The 15,549-nt window shown below is 39.6% G+C and overlaps 1 protein-coding gene across 9 annotated transcripts in view; it reads right to left on the bottom strand.

Moving 5' to 3' along the window:
* LOC115228109 (eukaryotic translation initiation factor 4E transporter) overlaps positions 1-15,549 on the bottom strand; it is a 145,034-nt gene that overhangs the window by 91,148 nt on the left and 38,337 nt on the right. For 5 of the 9 annotated variants that reach the window (XM_036498836.1, XM_036498837.1, XM_036498838.1 and 2 more), the window contains exon 1: positions 4,390-4,461. The exons of 2 other annotated variants lie outside the window; for them this stretch is intronic. In XM_036498836.1, the coding sequence (XP_036354729.1) occupies positions 4,390-4,446 (57 nt within the window). In that variant the 5' untranslated portion in view covers positions 4,447-4,461. Of the gene's footprint in view, positions 1-4,389; positions 4,462-4,933; positions 4,963-10,588; positions 10,744-15,549 lie in introns of those variants that run through there. 2 more of the 9 variants (XM_036498832.1, XM_036498833.1) reach the window with 2 other exon arrangements.

Here is a 15,549-nt window from a genome sequence, read left to right as displayed (position 1 = left end):
AAAGAATAAGTCCTGGGGTCGATTTGCTCGACTAAAGGCGGTGCTCCAGCATGGCCGCAGTCAAATGACTGAAACAAGTAAAAGAGTATACCACACTTGTCTATTCATTGACTAGAATTGCAGTATATCAAGTATCTCAAAAAACCTGTTGCCTATTTTTAACAGCTAGATAAAAACTGAAGCAATGTAGATAGTACCCTGCCCCCTCATAATCAGGTGCTCAGATTTCAATTCATGCCCCATGAGTAGGTAATACAATATGCTAGCCACTCATCCATATCACTTCAAAACAACTGTACAAGAAACAGTGGGCCCCATTAGATGAAAGCATTATTGCCCTTCATTGGTTTGCATTACAAATCTAGTCAGAATACTATTGACACAGCCAAGAATAAGACACCCAAGATTAAACTGAATGAAACAGAGCAACGACACTGTAAACCAGGGGTTCCCAGCCTTATTTTGCTTGTGGACTCCACGAGAGCTACCTTATCTGTGGACCCCATATATGTACATGTAAACTTTTGTAATAAAATGTTTGTTTGTAGGTTAGTAAAAACTAACAATGAAAATCGTTATATTCATAACAAATTCCAAATATAAATCTGGAAAATTTCAGTAAATACCGGTACCTCTTCTAGTAAACAAAATTTATATATGGACGCACAAAAAATTTTTTTTTTTACTTGTTGACCCCCTTAAAGCTTCTGTGGACCCCAGTTGGGAACCCATGCTGTAAACATTTCACCAGAGTTAAAAACACAAAATCAACTCATCCCAGTCATGCAAACCATAATATATAGACTACCATAACGCAGCAAGTTGGCAGAACTGTTTCAGTGCTGGATAAAATGCTTGGCAGCATTTCATCCATTACATTTCGAGTTCAAAATCCACTCAGGACTACATTGCCTTTCATCATTTTGGGGTCAAAATAAGTACCAGTTGAACACTGGGTTTGGTGTAAATCAATTTACCCACTTCCCCAAAATTGCTGGCCTTGTACCAACATTTGAAACCAATATATAGACTTACTATAAACAGGCACAAGTGTGGCTGTATAGTTAAGAAGTTTGCTTCCCAACTGCATTGTTTTGAGTTCAGTCCCACTGCACAGCACCATGGGCATCTAGCTATAGCCCCAGGCTGATCAAAGACTTGTGAGGTGGAAGATGGTAACTGAAAGAAGCCTATCATGTTTCTATGTATGACTCTTTGTCTTGATATGAGATGTTGTCAGTTAATGCCATTCTTGTCCAACATTCTGCAAAAACATATCAAGCTATGAAGAAAATATTTGTTAGCTTGGAAACAGATTTTCTACAGTCAATGAACTTCATCCAACCTATGGAAGTATGGAAAAGTGGGTATTAAAATGAGGATATAAACAGTGCTCTTAAACATCAGAACCCATAAGGAATCAAAAGCAATAGTACACACCTTATGAAAAGTTTCAATAATTTTGATAAGATTATTAATCCAAGGATCAAAGGTCCTTCCTGAGCCACAGGCTCATAAGGCCAGTTTCCCAGATTTCATAGTGTATTTATTCCCCACCACTCTCGGATGGGATACTAGTCCATTATAGGATTACTTTTTTTTGCCAGGTGAGTGAAATGGAGTGTTTTGTTCAAGAACATACTGCATCACCCAGTCCAGGAACCGAAACCCCAATCTTACAATCATGTATGCAACAGCCTAACCACTAAGCCACAGTTAATACATCTATCTTCTCATTACATTAATCATAATGGCTGTTTCTAACATGGGCACAAAGCCAACAAAATATTTTTTTAAGGTAAGCAAGATTATTACTTTTCCACAAAGTACAAGGTTCAAGTCCAATCTGTGACATCTTGGGAACGTCACTTTCTATAGCCCCAGGTCAACTGATTCCTTGCAAGTAAAACTGAATAGACAAACTTTATGAACACCCAGACAGTTTATACCAGTAATTGAAAGGTGCAGCTTTGAATATAGCATGTGCCATGCTGATTCCACCTGAGAATTACATCAAGAGTACATGTATCTGTGGAATACTCAGCCAGTTACATGCTAATTCATTTGAGCAAAACAAATGAACTTAATGAAACCAGTGATTCATCCATAACCTTATAGCATCCACTGTTACATGCTTGCATGGCTCAGACAAGATTTACTGAGGCAGATTCTCTACAGCCATATGCCATTCTGTCGCCAACCCTCACCCGTTTCCAAGTAATGTAATATTTCCCCCATGGGCAGATGTTTTCACAGACAAACGGAAATGAAGGACATCACATGTATGACAACGGTGCTCATTTACAACTATCAGTCAAGACAAAGAGACATTAACGTGCACACATGCACACCTATTTACATAGATTGACACACACAAACATCTAAATATGGCACTCATTTTCCATTTATAAATTCAGACATGGCTCTCGTCTGACTGAAACTAACTAAGGAGACACTAGTCCATGTTGTCACAGTGGGACTGAACTCAAAACCATGTAGTTGCAAAGCAAACTTCAGCCACACAACAATTCCTGCAATAGTTACAAATGAGCACACACACACATCCAACCTATGGACAACGCAAAGGGATATCTGAGAAAAGACAAACCGGTGCATTCAAATAAAACACCTTTTTTTTTTTTTTTTTTTTTTTGCAAACCAGTGATTGGCCCATTAGAAAACTACGCCCAAATGACTAGTTCACAGAATGCACAATATGAAATTAAACCTGTCCAATCCATGCCAAGCTGGGGTGGTGAGAAAACAAGATAGTAATCACCAAAACCTAAAAGCCGAACGTGGTTGCTAGACCTGTTAGAAAAAAAAGAAAAAAAAAAAAAAGGCCAGATCTCCCTCAAATCAAGAGCTATCTTAGAAAAGAACAAAGAAATCAATGTGGTCCCAGGCACAATTTCTGAAGGTGAAGGAAATACAGGATGACAACCACTGATAATGAAAATTTCAAAATAGACTACCATTCTTAATTGCCAAGAAACACTTCCAACACCTACTCAACATTGGCTCCCATCACTAATTACTGCACACTTCTATAAGATTGCCACACACACACACACACACATCCCACCCAGATAAATAGTTCTCAGGCCAACAGCTACCAGCTCCACCAAAAAATTAGACTTTTTAATTTTTTTGATATCTTCTTCACTCTGAGACAGCATTGTGACATGTTTCAAAATAAATAAAAATCTTGGAAACTGTTCTACTAGAACAACAATTCACCTGCCCCCATTTCTAATCCTCAAAGACCCATCCCTATGAGAAACGCTGGTCTAACAACACCAAGTCATAACCGCTTAAGCGATACAAGAGGGTGCACAAAATTTCCTGACTTTGGGTAAAAGAAATATAGGGGGATCAGTTATTTATAATTTTATTCAACATATTCCCCTCTCAGATTCACACACTTATTGCAGTGGTCCGACTTTTCTAAGCCCTCTAAAAGAACTGAAGACTAGGCTTCCAGCTAGGCCTTTCACGATACCCTTAAAACCAAGAAATTTTTGGCACCCCCTCGCACTCACCAACACAATAATCACAAGCTCAAAAACTGTTCCCTCTATTTTTTTTAATAGTAGCTGTACAAATCATGTGCAATATTTTTTTTTCTTGTGATAAAATTATGTGCACCGTTTAGGTACATACAGAGCAACCTTTTATGTAATTTCTCCTTGGAACTAGATATCTGCAAGACCTCTTCCTACCTCAGTTGCCAGATCTTTTCGGTTTGAACGGCAGTTTTTTACATAATTTCTAGGTAACTAAAAAATTTTAAACTTCGTATACTGATAGAATGTGTTTATAAAACATCTTTTTCTCTTGGCTTTATTGAGAAAATTCTATAGTTTGTAAAATATTTGGGTTTTTTTTTCTTCAATTTCAACCAATCAATGACCGTCTATTGAGGTGAAAACATTCAGTGCCGTAGGAATATGTCCTTCGTTTAAGAAACAGATTGGGTTTATTTACATTTGCTAAGAAAAAAAAAGATACCCTTCCCACCACCCCTAACCCTAGAAGAGATTGAAATGCAATAGATCGATACTAGGGTCATAATTATGGGTGACAATTTCATATGACACCGCTAGAAAAAACTGCCGTTCAAACCAAAAAGATCCCAGTTGCCTTTACAGCAATTCATCTCCCAAAAACCTGCAATGAACACTGTCAAGTTCTTCATTCCCTTTTGTCCACCCACATTTCCCCACTGGCGTTCAAATCAAAATATCGACATCACCCGTTTGATGAGAGGTCCTGTCCCTCCATCTCTGAATATCTTAAGAGAAATACACCACAGATTATGATATAAATTCCAAAAAAAACTTGGTTCATTACTAAGACAAACACCCACAAATTGAACAAAAGTGTTACCTCTACACAGTTGCTCGACTTTTGAAACACTAGGCTTGGTCTATTACAAGTGTCCATGGCTTTCACAGGTTCCCCAATACCAACGCAGTTGATACTCGGATTGCCTTGGTAAAAACGGCACCCAAATCATACAGGAAATGGGGGGAAAAAATGATAATATAGCCCTATGACCGAATTACTATATAAATAAAAATTAAAACCAAAAGCTACGTCACTGCCGAACTGAGAACGTTTTTGATCATGCGCCTGCTCCTTCAGGGAATACCTGGGGTTAAACACAATTTTTTTTTTTTTTTGCTACAACATCGAAACCAACAAACATTTAAAGAGAGAATTAAGAGAAGTCATTGCTAGTAAATATGATAAATAGACGGATTCAAACACCGAGTTTTCGATAATGGACAGTTATTAATAGGCACTTGTTACTTGTGTGTATTCGACGGTGTCTTGGTAACTTCTTACAAACTGGGACTCTTCACTCCATTAATCAATATCAGGGGTGGTGGGCAGTTGTGGTGATGACGCGGGGTGGGTGTCGTCAAACGCTTCTCTCTTCTTTTTTTTCCCCCTCCTTTCTTTTTAATAATGGGTGGTCACACAACTGGATTCGAACCAGTTAATGAGATAACTTCGGCTCGTTGCATGGCAAATGATAAAAGATGGCAGAAGCCTACACACATTACATCAAATCACTCCGCCAGTCAGACATTACATATACACACACACATGTATATAAACACATACATTCAGCTGTTATTCAGTCACACTGTTATTTAAATATTTATACACGCACAGTTAAACTGTATATTTAAATATACACAGTTGTTATGCTATATATTTAGGCAGTCCTTCGCCGTATATTCAAATAAATACAAATTCAGTTTTATATATATATATATATATTATTTATATATACACAAAAAAAAAATTGAGGTGCGCGTGTTTATATAAAAATCCTCACAGACACTTTTGTTTAGCCTTCGAAAGTGCGTGCTTATATTTATATATACATATATTTAATATACGAAAAAACAAAATAAACAGTCTGAAATGTACGCAAGATTTCAATATCCCGTTTACAGATGCGAAACTTAGGATAAAATGGCAGGAGAGAGAGAGAGAGAGAGAGAGAGAGAGAGAGAGAGAGAAATGGGGAGAGAGGTGGGGAGACAGAGAATGTCATCAAAGAAAGAAAGGCAGAGAGAGGGGGGGAGACAGAGAATGTCATCAAAGAAAGGCAGAGAGAGAGAGAGAGTGGTGGAGGGAGACAGAGAATGTCATCAAAGAAAAAAAGGCAGAGAGAGAGAGAGTGGTGGAGGGAGACAGAGAATGTCATCAAAGAAAGGCACAGAGAGAGAGGGAAAAACAAAGAGAGACACACAAAAGGGGGAGGGGGAGACAAAGAGAAAAGAATGGTTGAAGAAATGGCGTTCGTTGTAAACAGAAAATATTGAGTTGTATTCTTCTTGCTTTCAATACCTTCCAATAAATATAGAATTATAAATACACATATATGCATGTGTGATCACACTAATGGGAGAAAAATTGAGAGGGATGTATGTAAAGGACCAAATAAATATCATTAACCAAACATGCCTCCTCGGGTCTATTAATTAAATACTAATTAAACCTTAAAAATAATTTTTTAAAAGAAGAGAGACGGGCGCTGCTGGAAGTTCGCTTTCAGCAGAAGCTAGCTCCAGCACTTTTATTAAAGCACAGACCATTAATGGAATGGAATTTGTTGTGTTTTTTTAAAAGATTTCCATAAATAATGTCCAACTGGTTAATTTCTTTCACAAAAAAAACTTTCTTTCCAAAACTATTACATCTTTTGCATCATTACTTCCAGTTGTAATATGCATCGCCAAAAACACTTAAGGTATGGTATCCTTCAAGGCATAAGTTTGTGTATATATACATGTATATACAGCGTGTGCGTGAGTGTATATACACTGTCTAAGAGTATGTATTTACACAGTGTGCGTGGTGTCTAAGGTGTATTTACAGTGTCCGTGAGAGTGTACACACATTATACACACTAAGAATTAAAGTATACACAATATATACAATGTCTGAGTATATAGTGTATGAGTGGATATATATATATATATATATATATATATATATATTGGATATATGTTATCCCATGGAGGGTTGCATTTACAACCCCTATCTCAATTTGTGTATATATATATATATATATATATATATATATATACCATCTCTATATACACACACACACATTATATGCCAACAGAGATTTTATATACGTGGTAAATGGCAAAAAGTTTGTTGTAAGTCTGCCGACAAAGTTCAGTTGAAATTATGTAAGGGAGACACGGTTCTATACAAAGACATGGGACAAGATGTAGGACAAAGAATATGTAAAGAGCGGTGAGAGCTTTATTTCCATCTTAACCGTGTCCACGTAGACATTCAGTCAGAGCTAACGGTTTCTACCAGCTGGCCATATATACAGATTGTACACGACACTACATATAACGTATACGTGTTATATACACGCACGCAGCACTACAGTATTGTACACACAAATACGCGTATAGTAATGTAAGAAACAGAATATATATACAATATATTTTACATATTGCAAACTTTGATTACAGAAAACTTAGTAGATCGAGCGAAGTGGAGGTATGTATGTGAAGTGTGTGTGTGAGCACATGCGCATGAATGTGTGTGAGAGTGTGAGTGAGAGAGTGAGTGTATGTGTGTGTGAGAGTGAGTGAGTGTGTGTGTGAGAGTGAGTGAGTGCGTGAGAGAGAGTGAGTGTGTGTGTGAGAGAGAGAGTGAGTGTGTGTGTGAGAGAGAGAGTGAGTGTGTGTGTGAGAGAGAGAGTGAGTGTGTGTGTGAGAGAGAGAGTGAGTGTGTGTGTGTGAAGAGAGAGTGAGTGTGTGTGTGAGAGAGAGAGTGAGTGTGTGTGTGAGAGAGAGTGAGTGTGTGTGAGAGAGAGAGAGAGAGAGTGAGTGTGTGAGAGAGAGAGAGAGAGTGAGGTGTGTGTGAGAGAGAGAGTGAGTGAGTGTGTTGTGAGAGAGAGAGTGAGTGTGTGTGTGAGAGAGAGAGTGAGTGTGTGTGTGAGAGAGAGAGTGAGTGTGTGTGTGAGAGAGAGAGTGAGTGTGTGTGTGGAGAGAGAGAGAGAGTGAGTGTGTGTGAGAGAGAGAGAGAGTGAGTGTGTGTGTGAGAGAGAGAGTGAGTGTGTGTGTGAGAGAGAGAGTGAGTGTGTGTGTGTGAGAGAGAGTGAGTGTGTGTGTGAGAGAGAGAGTGAGTGTGTGTGTGAGAGAGAGAGTGAGTGTGTGTGAGAGAGAGTGAGTGAGTGTGTGTGAGAGAGAGTGAGTGAGTGTGTGAGAGTGAGTGAGTGAGTGTGTGAGAGTGAGTGTGTGAGAGTGAGTGAGTGTGTGAGAGAGTGAGTGAGTGTGTGAGAGAGTGAGTGAGTGTGTGAGAGAGCGAGTGAGTGTGAGAGAGAGAGTGTGCGCGTGCCGTCCGAATGTGTGTATATATGCGTGCGTGTGCGCGCGCGTGTGTATATGTGTTTGTACATATATACATGCGCGTACGTATGCGTAGAGTGTTAAGAACACTTGACAGTTCAAGCAAAAAAAAAAAAAAAAAGATTCACGCAGTCGTGTGTATACTAATATACACACACTGCCATCAAAAGAGAAAAAGGTGTTGTCATAAATTCCTGACCAACTGACAATATACATAAAAAGCAACATTTCCTATTCAAACTACCCAACACTATTTGAATTCCATCGTTTCACACCAAATCTAAAACCAAATTTACTTCTTAATTTATGTACCAACTTAACCACACGTGAAAATGTTTGAAATGGGAAAATTCTCACGAACACATTAGCAATTATTTAAAACTAGTTTACACTCATTGAGGAGGGACAAATAAATTAATGCTAGGAACCAACAACCTATGTGGTCGCCAAAGTCTAAGAATAGCAGTCAAAAATCTCCATATAACACCGCTCACTCACTAAAGAGAGAGAGAGACAAATCTGTTGGCCATGGCTGGAATACCTATTTCTTTATTACCCCCAAGGGGCTAAACACAGAGGGGACAAACAAGGACAGACATAGGTATTAAGTCGATTACATCGACCCCAGTGCGTAACTGGTACTTAATTTATCGACCCCCGGAAGGATGAAAGGCAAAGTCGACCTCTTTGATCATAGGTGTGAATACCTATTTCTTTATTACCCACAAGGGACTAAACACAGAGGGGACAAACAAGGACAGACATAGGTATTAAGTCGATTACATCGACCCCAGTGCGTACTGGTACTTAATTATCGACCCCCGGAAGGATGAAAGGCAAAGTCGACCTCTTTGATCATAGGTGTGAATACCTATTTCTTTATTACCCACAAAGGGCTAAACACAGAGGGGACAAACAAGGACAGACATAGGTATTAAGTCGATTACATCGACCCCAGTGCGTAACTGGTACTTAATTATCGACCCCCGGAAGGATGAAAGGCAAAGTCGACTCTTTGATCATAGGTGTGAATACCTATTTCTTTATTACCCACAAGGGGCTAAACACAGAGGGGACAAACAAGGACAGACATAGGTATTAAGTCGATTACATCGACCCCAGTGCGTAACTGGTACTTAATTTATCGACCCCCGGAAGGATGAAAGGCAAAGTCGACCTCTTTGATCATAGGTGTGAATACCTATTTCTTTATTACCCACAAGGGACTAAACACAGAGGGGACAAACAAGGACAGACATAGGTATTAAGTCGATTACATCGACCCCAGTGCGTAACTGGTACTTAATTTATCGACCCCCGGAAGGATGAAAGGCAAAGTCGACCTCTTTGATCATAGGTGTGAATACCTATTTCTTTATTACCCACAAGGGACTAAACACAGAGGGGACAAACAAGGACAGACATAGGTATTAAGTCGATTACATCGACCCCAGTGCGTAACTGGTACTTAATTTATCCACCCCCGAAAGGATGAAAGCCAAAGTCGACCTCTTTGATCATAGGTGTGAACTAGATCAGGGTTCTTCGCCAGCTACTAACCAACAGCAACAAATTAACCACGAACAACAGACACCCAAAAGAGATTTAAAACGTGTACACAAACACCTGTTATCTATTTTGTTTGCTTCATTGTTTTAAGTGTGAGAAAGAGAAGTGAAGGCTATAATGGTTGATTCGTAACCACCCCCAAACATTGAAGAACACCAGAAGCACGCAAAGAAATTATTTCAAATAAGGTTTGTAAAATGTTCATAAGTGGTGGTCATGGTGTTGGGTGTCTAAGGCCGACCCCCGATTGTGTAATATTTATCAGTTTCTTTTCTTCCCAGCTAAAATTCCCTCTAAGGAGTTCAGTTTCCAGGACAGCATTATTCTGTTCAATGTATGCTTTCGGATCTTTTCGGTTTGAACGGCAGTTTTTTCTAGCGGTGTCATATGAAATTGTCACCCATAATTATGACCCTAGTATCGATCTATTGCATTTCGATCTGTTTTAGGGTTAGGGGTGGGGGGGAGGGTATCTTCCTTTTTCTTCACAAATGTAAATAAACCCAATCTGTTTCTTAAACGAGGGACATTCATTCATACGGCACAGAATGCTTTTTACCTCAATAGACGTCATTGATTGGTTGAAATTGCAGAAATTGAAAAAAAAAAAACAAATATCTAACAAACTTATAGAATTTTCTCAATAAAGCCAAGAAAAAAAAAAAAGATGTTTTATAAACACATTCTACCAGCATAGGAAGTTTAAAATTTTTTTAGTTACCTAGAAATTATGTTAAAAACTGCCGTTCAAACCGAAAAGATCTGTGCCTTCTTCTTCAAGACAGAGAGAAGGACTTAACTGCCATTTCTTGTAGGTCGAAAACTACCCATGTAGTGAACACTGTTGGCCCGTGTTTGTAGTAAGGAGTATATATAATTTACATATACAAACAAGTACATGGATATAGAGAAACACCTTGGACATAATAATAATAATAATAATAATAATAATCAGAGGCAAACAATTATTTATAGAAATATACATCCAGCCACCCAGACACAAAGACATGTGGTGCATTTATTGTTTCCGGAATATGTAGAAAGAGTATATATATATATATATATGTATATATGTATATACATCAGTGCCATTAATAGAGGATTCCAATTTAATGACTTACCTTGAAGCTTTTTGTGCTCAAACCGAGTTTTTACATTGGAAGAAATAAATTGAAGTAGAAAAACATAGAAATTAACAGAGAGAGAGAGAGAGAGAGAGAGAGACGAGGGTGTCTGGTGGGTGGGTGTGTGTGTGTGTTGTTTTGTGTTTACTGCGGGACAGACACTACCACCACCGCACTCGACAGTACTGACACTGCAACTCACCACACAGGAAAGCAGGTTGACGATGGTGGTGGTGGCGGCGGCGGTGGTGGTACTAGTGGAGGTGGTGGTGGTGGCGGCGGCGGCGGAAGTAGTAGTTTACCACAGTACAAGCAAGCACAGCAGCAGCAGCAGCAGTGTTTGCGTGTGCGTGAGCGAGTGTGTGTGTGTGTGTGTGAGTGAGTGAAAGCGTGCGTGTGATGGCAACGTTGGTGGGGAGGGGGGTTTAGGGGGGGGGGGAAACAAAGAGGGAGGTAAGAGACGCAGAGGAGGAGATAACGGCGAGATCGAGGAGAGAGAATGGTGAGAGGGAGGGAGAGAGGAGAGAGAGAGAGAGAGAGAGAAAGAAAGGATGAAAGCGATAGAGATGAAAAAGACAAAGAGAATAAGGGTGAAAGCGATAGACTAAAACTGAAAAGAAGCAAAAGAAAGAGTAACCAGAAAAGGATGGAGAGAGAGAGAGAGGGGTAAAGGGGAGGGGGAATGAAAAACCGTCAACAGAGTAAGCAAAGAAAGAGGGAGAGAGAGGAGAGGAGATTGGGAGAATTTAGACAGAAAATGAGAGAAATAATAGAAATATATAGATAGGGGTGTTAAAAGGGTAAAATTAGAGGGGGAAAAAATGAAAGAATTATTAAATCAAGAGGCAAGTCGGAAATTAAGAGAAATAGGGGATAAGATAAAGGGGATGGTGGGCGGGGGGTGGGGGTAAATGAAACCCAAACACGGAATGGCGGAGAAGAAAGCATAAACGATGACAACGATAAATAAATGAGGGAGGCATGGATGGATGGATGGATGGATGGAAAGAGAGAGAGACAAAAATAATTATTATTGTTGAGATGGAGAAAAGTGAAGGTCGAGTGTGTAGGAGAGGCCGGAAGAAAGAATGGGGAAGAGAGGAATTGGCCGACTAACGAAACGTCAAAGAGGGATATTCGGTGTCTCATAACAAGAGACAAGAAATAGATCTGTGGCTTTCCACCAGTGTGACCATCCCATCTAACTTTCAGACGTCATCTTGAAGGACTACATTATGAAATTTGCCCCGTGTTTTGTTTTATGCTGGCGGTGTGAATTTAAGAGACTTGGCTGCTGTTTCTAGCAGATCGAAAACGGAGGTTTTACGAGAGAGAGAGAAGAGAGAGAGAGAGAGAATATCTCCTCCATGTCTACCTTAGCTTACATATACAAACGCATAAATTTGCGCGCACATATACATACATTATACATACATATATATATATATATATATATATATATATAGATAGAGAGAGAGAGAGAGAGAGAGAGACACCTTTAATAACAAACAAAAGAGAACGGAATGAGAGAGAGCACCAACGAGAAATAGTGAGTGGGCGTCACGGTTGGTAGAGAGAGACAGACAGACGGAGAAAACGCAACACAAAACCAAAGACAAAGCCAGGAATTTCGTCGTCAACCCCGATCGAACTGTCTTGGCTCTCCGCTGCGGTCACTGCAAACAGAACGCCACGAAAATACGGTTTTATACACAGACAGTGCGCGCACCTCTGTCCGTATGTGTTTATGCATTTTGTTATCTGGATAAAACTGAGTTTGTCACATCAATACTTTATTAGACGAGACATCGAATTTTCGAAAACATTTTAAGTGCAGACGGGGCCGACTGTCACCAGAAATTTTCTTCTAAACACACACACACACACACACATCTATCATGTAATCTATATTTGTAAGATTATGCAATGTTATTCTAAACCAGACGTCGACAGAGGCATTCCCCACAGATCAATCTACATATGTTTATCTTTATTTTTCTAGCAATAACATTTATCGATCTTTCACTTAAACAGGCTCAGTTTTAGAAGGAAAGAAGGTGGACTAGATGGACGGACACCTTTAGCTGATTGAATGAATTTATCAATGCCGATGGGATTTGAAAAGGGGGAAAAAAAAAACGAAAATGATTCATGATAGTTTAGTTTGAAGTGTGATTACAATGCGAGTTCGAATTCTATAGAGGACAACATGGGCTTTTCATCATTTCTTTTCCCCAAGGAATTTCTTCCTACTTTACGTTCCGTGTTCAAATTCCACCGGTCAACTTCGTCTTTCATCCTTTCGGGGGTTGATAAACTAAATACCAGTTAAGCACTGGCGTCCCTGTAATCGACTGGGCCCCTTCCCCAAACTTTCAGGGTTGTGTTTAAAAGAATGGTTTCTTTCCTATTTAAGTCGAAATCAATCATAAATGAGATCAATCGTAATGATCAATCAAATTCTTTTGCTCTTTTGTCAGTAATACTCTGGTGTCAAGAATAAATCGCACCCCGCCTCTCTCTCTCTCTCTCTCTCTGAAATGATAACGATGGACACAGACACGGCTGCAAGTCGCGTGAGAAAGGTTTCAAATCGGTGTTGATTACAGATTTGAAGAAACTGGAAGGTCAGACTGTTCTCAGAAATTGAGTATTTGAAATAAAATTTCTCGCGTTTGAGTTGAAATTCTACCCACACAATCCTCCACACCCCCCAGGTCGCTAACCCACGCATTTCAATTATAAACAGAGCTGACGAAAGAACGAGTAATCACAAATATCAATCAAATCCAAACCAGTCAATAAAAATGCCGAAATTCCAGGTATTTCCTCCCCCCCACCACCGATGTTTTTCGGCTTTGTTGCTATTTGTGATTTTATTCTTCATTTCTTCCCATGACACCCCCTCACGATCCGCTGGAGCTTTCTCTCCAGTATATCATTAGAGGAAAAAAAAAGCTACGTTTGGCTAGTGTAGCCGTAGATAGATACTGCCTGGAAACGAGACGATGGAAGAAAGGCCTTCGGTGATAATTAAGGGTCTACAGAAAAATAAAAAATATAAAAAAAGGGATGACCTGAACTAAAAAAGGCGTATACTGTTGACACTGAACTGCCACACTCACACCAAGGGGGAGAGAGAGAGAGCAGGCAAACACGTTGAGCTTAAATGGGGAGGAGAAGGTTTATATAAGACTGTCGTCATAGGCGAGTAGCGGGTCAAAGTGTCTGCCACTAAAGAACAGACAGTCCTCAAGCGAGAGTTGTCAAGCTTACTGTCTGCACCGCATACCCCACCCTCAGCATCACCTCTGTTTATTTTAGACAAGAGCCAACCCAGAGACAGGTCAGGACCTGTCTGAGACACGCGGAACGAAGATGCGGCCCAGCAGCGAATGACGAAAGTGATTGATGGTTACTTTCCAGCCGTGACCATCCCCATTTCATTTTCAGGACTCCAATATTTAACATATCTTTTGAGACAAAATGCTGAGGTATCTTGACAGCTATTTCTAGCAGGTAGAGGTTCCCCTCACAGTGGATGTATTAAAATCAACCAGAGCAAGTAGAGAATGAATTAGCTAAGTTTCCTTCGCACCTGAGGATGAACTAACATCTGTAAGGTTCTTGCCCTCAGAAAGGCATTAACCTTTTTGCCTGCCCAAAGCATTTTCATAAGTTTGTCAAACACCCATGCTTGCTTTCAAACATCTGTAGCCATGGTTCCATACAGTCTGAGTAATACTCTTTACTCTTTATACTTGTTTGTCATTTGACTGTGGCCATGCTGGAGCACCGCCTTTAGTCGAGCAAATCGACCCCAGAACTTATTCTTTTTAAGCCTAGTACTTATTCAATCGTTCTGTTTTGCCGAACCACTAAGTGACGGGGACGTAAACACACCAGAATCGGTTGTCAAGCGATGTTGGGGGGACAAACACAGACACACACATATATATATATATATATATATAATTAATTAATAAGGGTGAGAGAATTAGATGTGAGCTAACAATCGTACTGACTTTCATGGGAAACATGTATTTTTGTGGTTGAAACCTATTGGATCTATTACTAGAGTGAGCCACATAGTGACCACTCTCTTATATTTATTTTTATATATATATATATATATATATACACACGACGGGCTTCTTTCAGTTTCCGTCTACCAAATCCACTCACAAGGCTTTGGTTGGCCCAAGGCTTTAGTAGAAGACACTTGCCGAAGGTGCCACGCAGTGAGAGTGAACCCGGAACCATGTGGTTGGTAAGCAAGCTGCTTACCACACAGCCACTCCTGCGCCTATAATATATCATTTTCCTTCCAAAAAGTCTCAAGTTACTCTTGTGGATGAAAACAATATTGGGACTGTGCATGGGATGCCAGACAAAATATGTCCTGTGCATCATGTGATGCACAGGACAAGCAAAGGATCTAAATGTCAAGTTAAACTAATTGACTATTGATGGTAATGCCCAGCATCGCCATAATCAATGACAAACAGTGAAAAAAAAAAAAAATGTCCAAATTGTGAGAAAGCGTTTCAGTCAAAGTGAATAGTTGAGAAATTCTCAAATCAATTTGCACATAATTACCATCATTATCTAATGTCCGTTTTCTATGCAGGGATGGGTTGGATAGCTTGAGAGGAACTAACAAGGCCAGGGTCCAAACCAGGCTCCATTGTTTGTTTTGGCTTGGTGTCTGCAACTGGATGCCCTTCCTAATGCCAACCACTTTACTGAGTACACTGGGTGTTTTTTGGTTTTTTTTCACATGGCACCAACACCAATAATGGTTATAGAAAACCCAGATTTCAATGAAAGCTAGCTCCTGAACAAAAACCCGGTCAGCCAAATCACAAAAGAAATTGACTTCTTGTTATTCAGTGTTGTAGACAAATCATCATAACTCACTTGATTAATACATAGTATTTGGATTAAACAATTCTACA

This window comes from Octopus sinensis, unplaced genomic scaffold, assembly GCF_006345805.1.
Source record: "Octopus sinensis unplaced genomic scaffold, ASM634580v1 Contig09534, whole genome shotgun sequence".
Taxonomy (NCBI): domain Eukaryota; kingdom Metazoa; phylum Mollusca; class Cephalopoda; order Octopoda; family Octopodidae; genus Octopus; species Octopus sinensis.
This window is presented reverse-complemented; position numbering and strand designations above follow the sequence as displayed.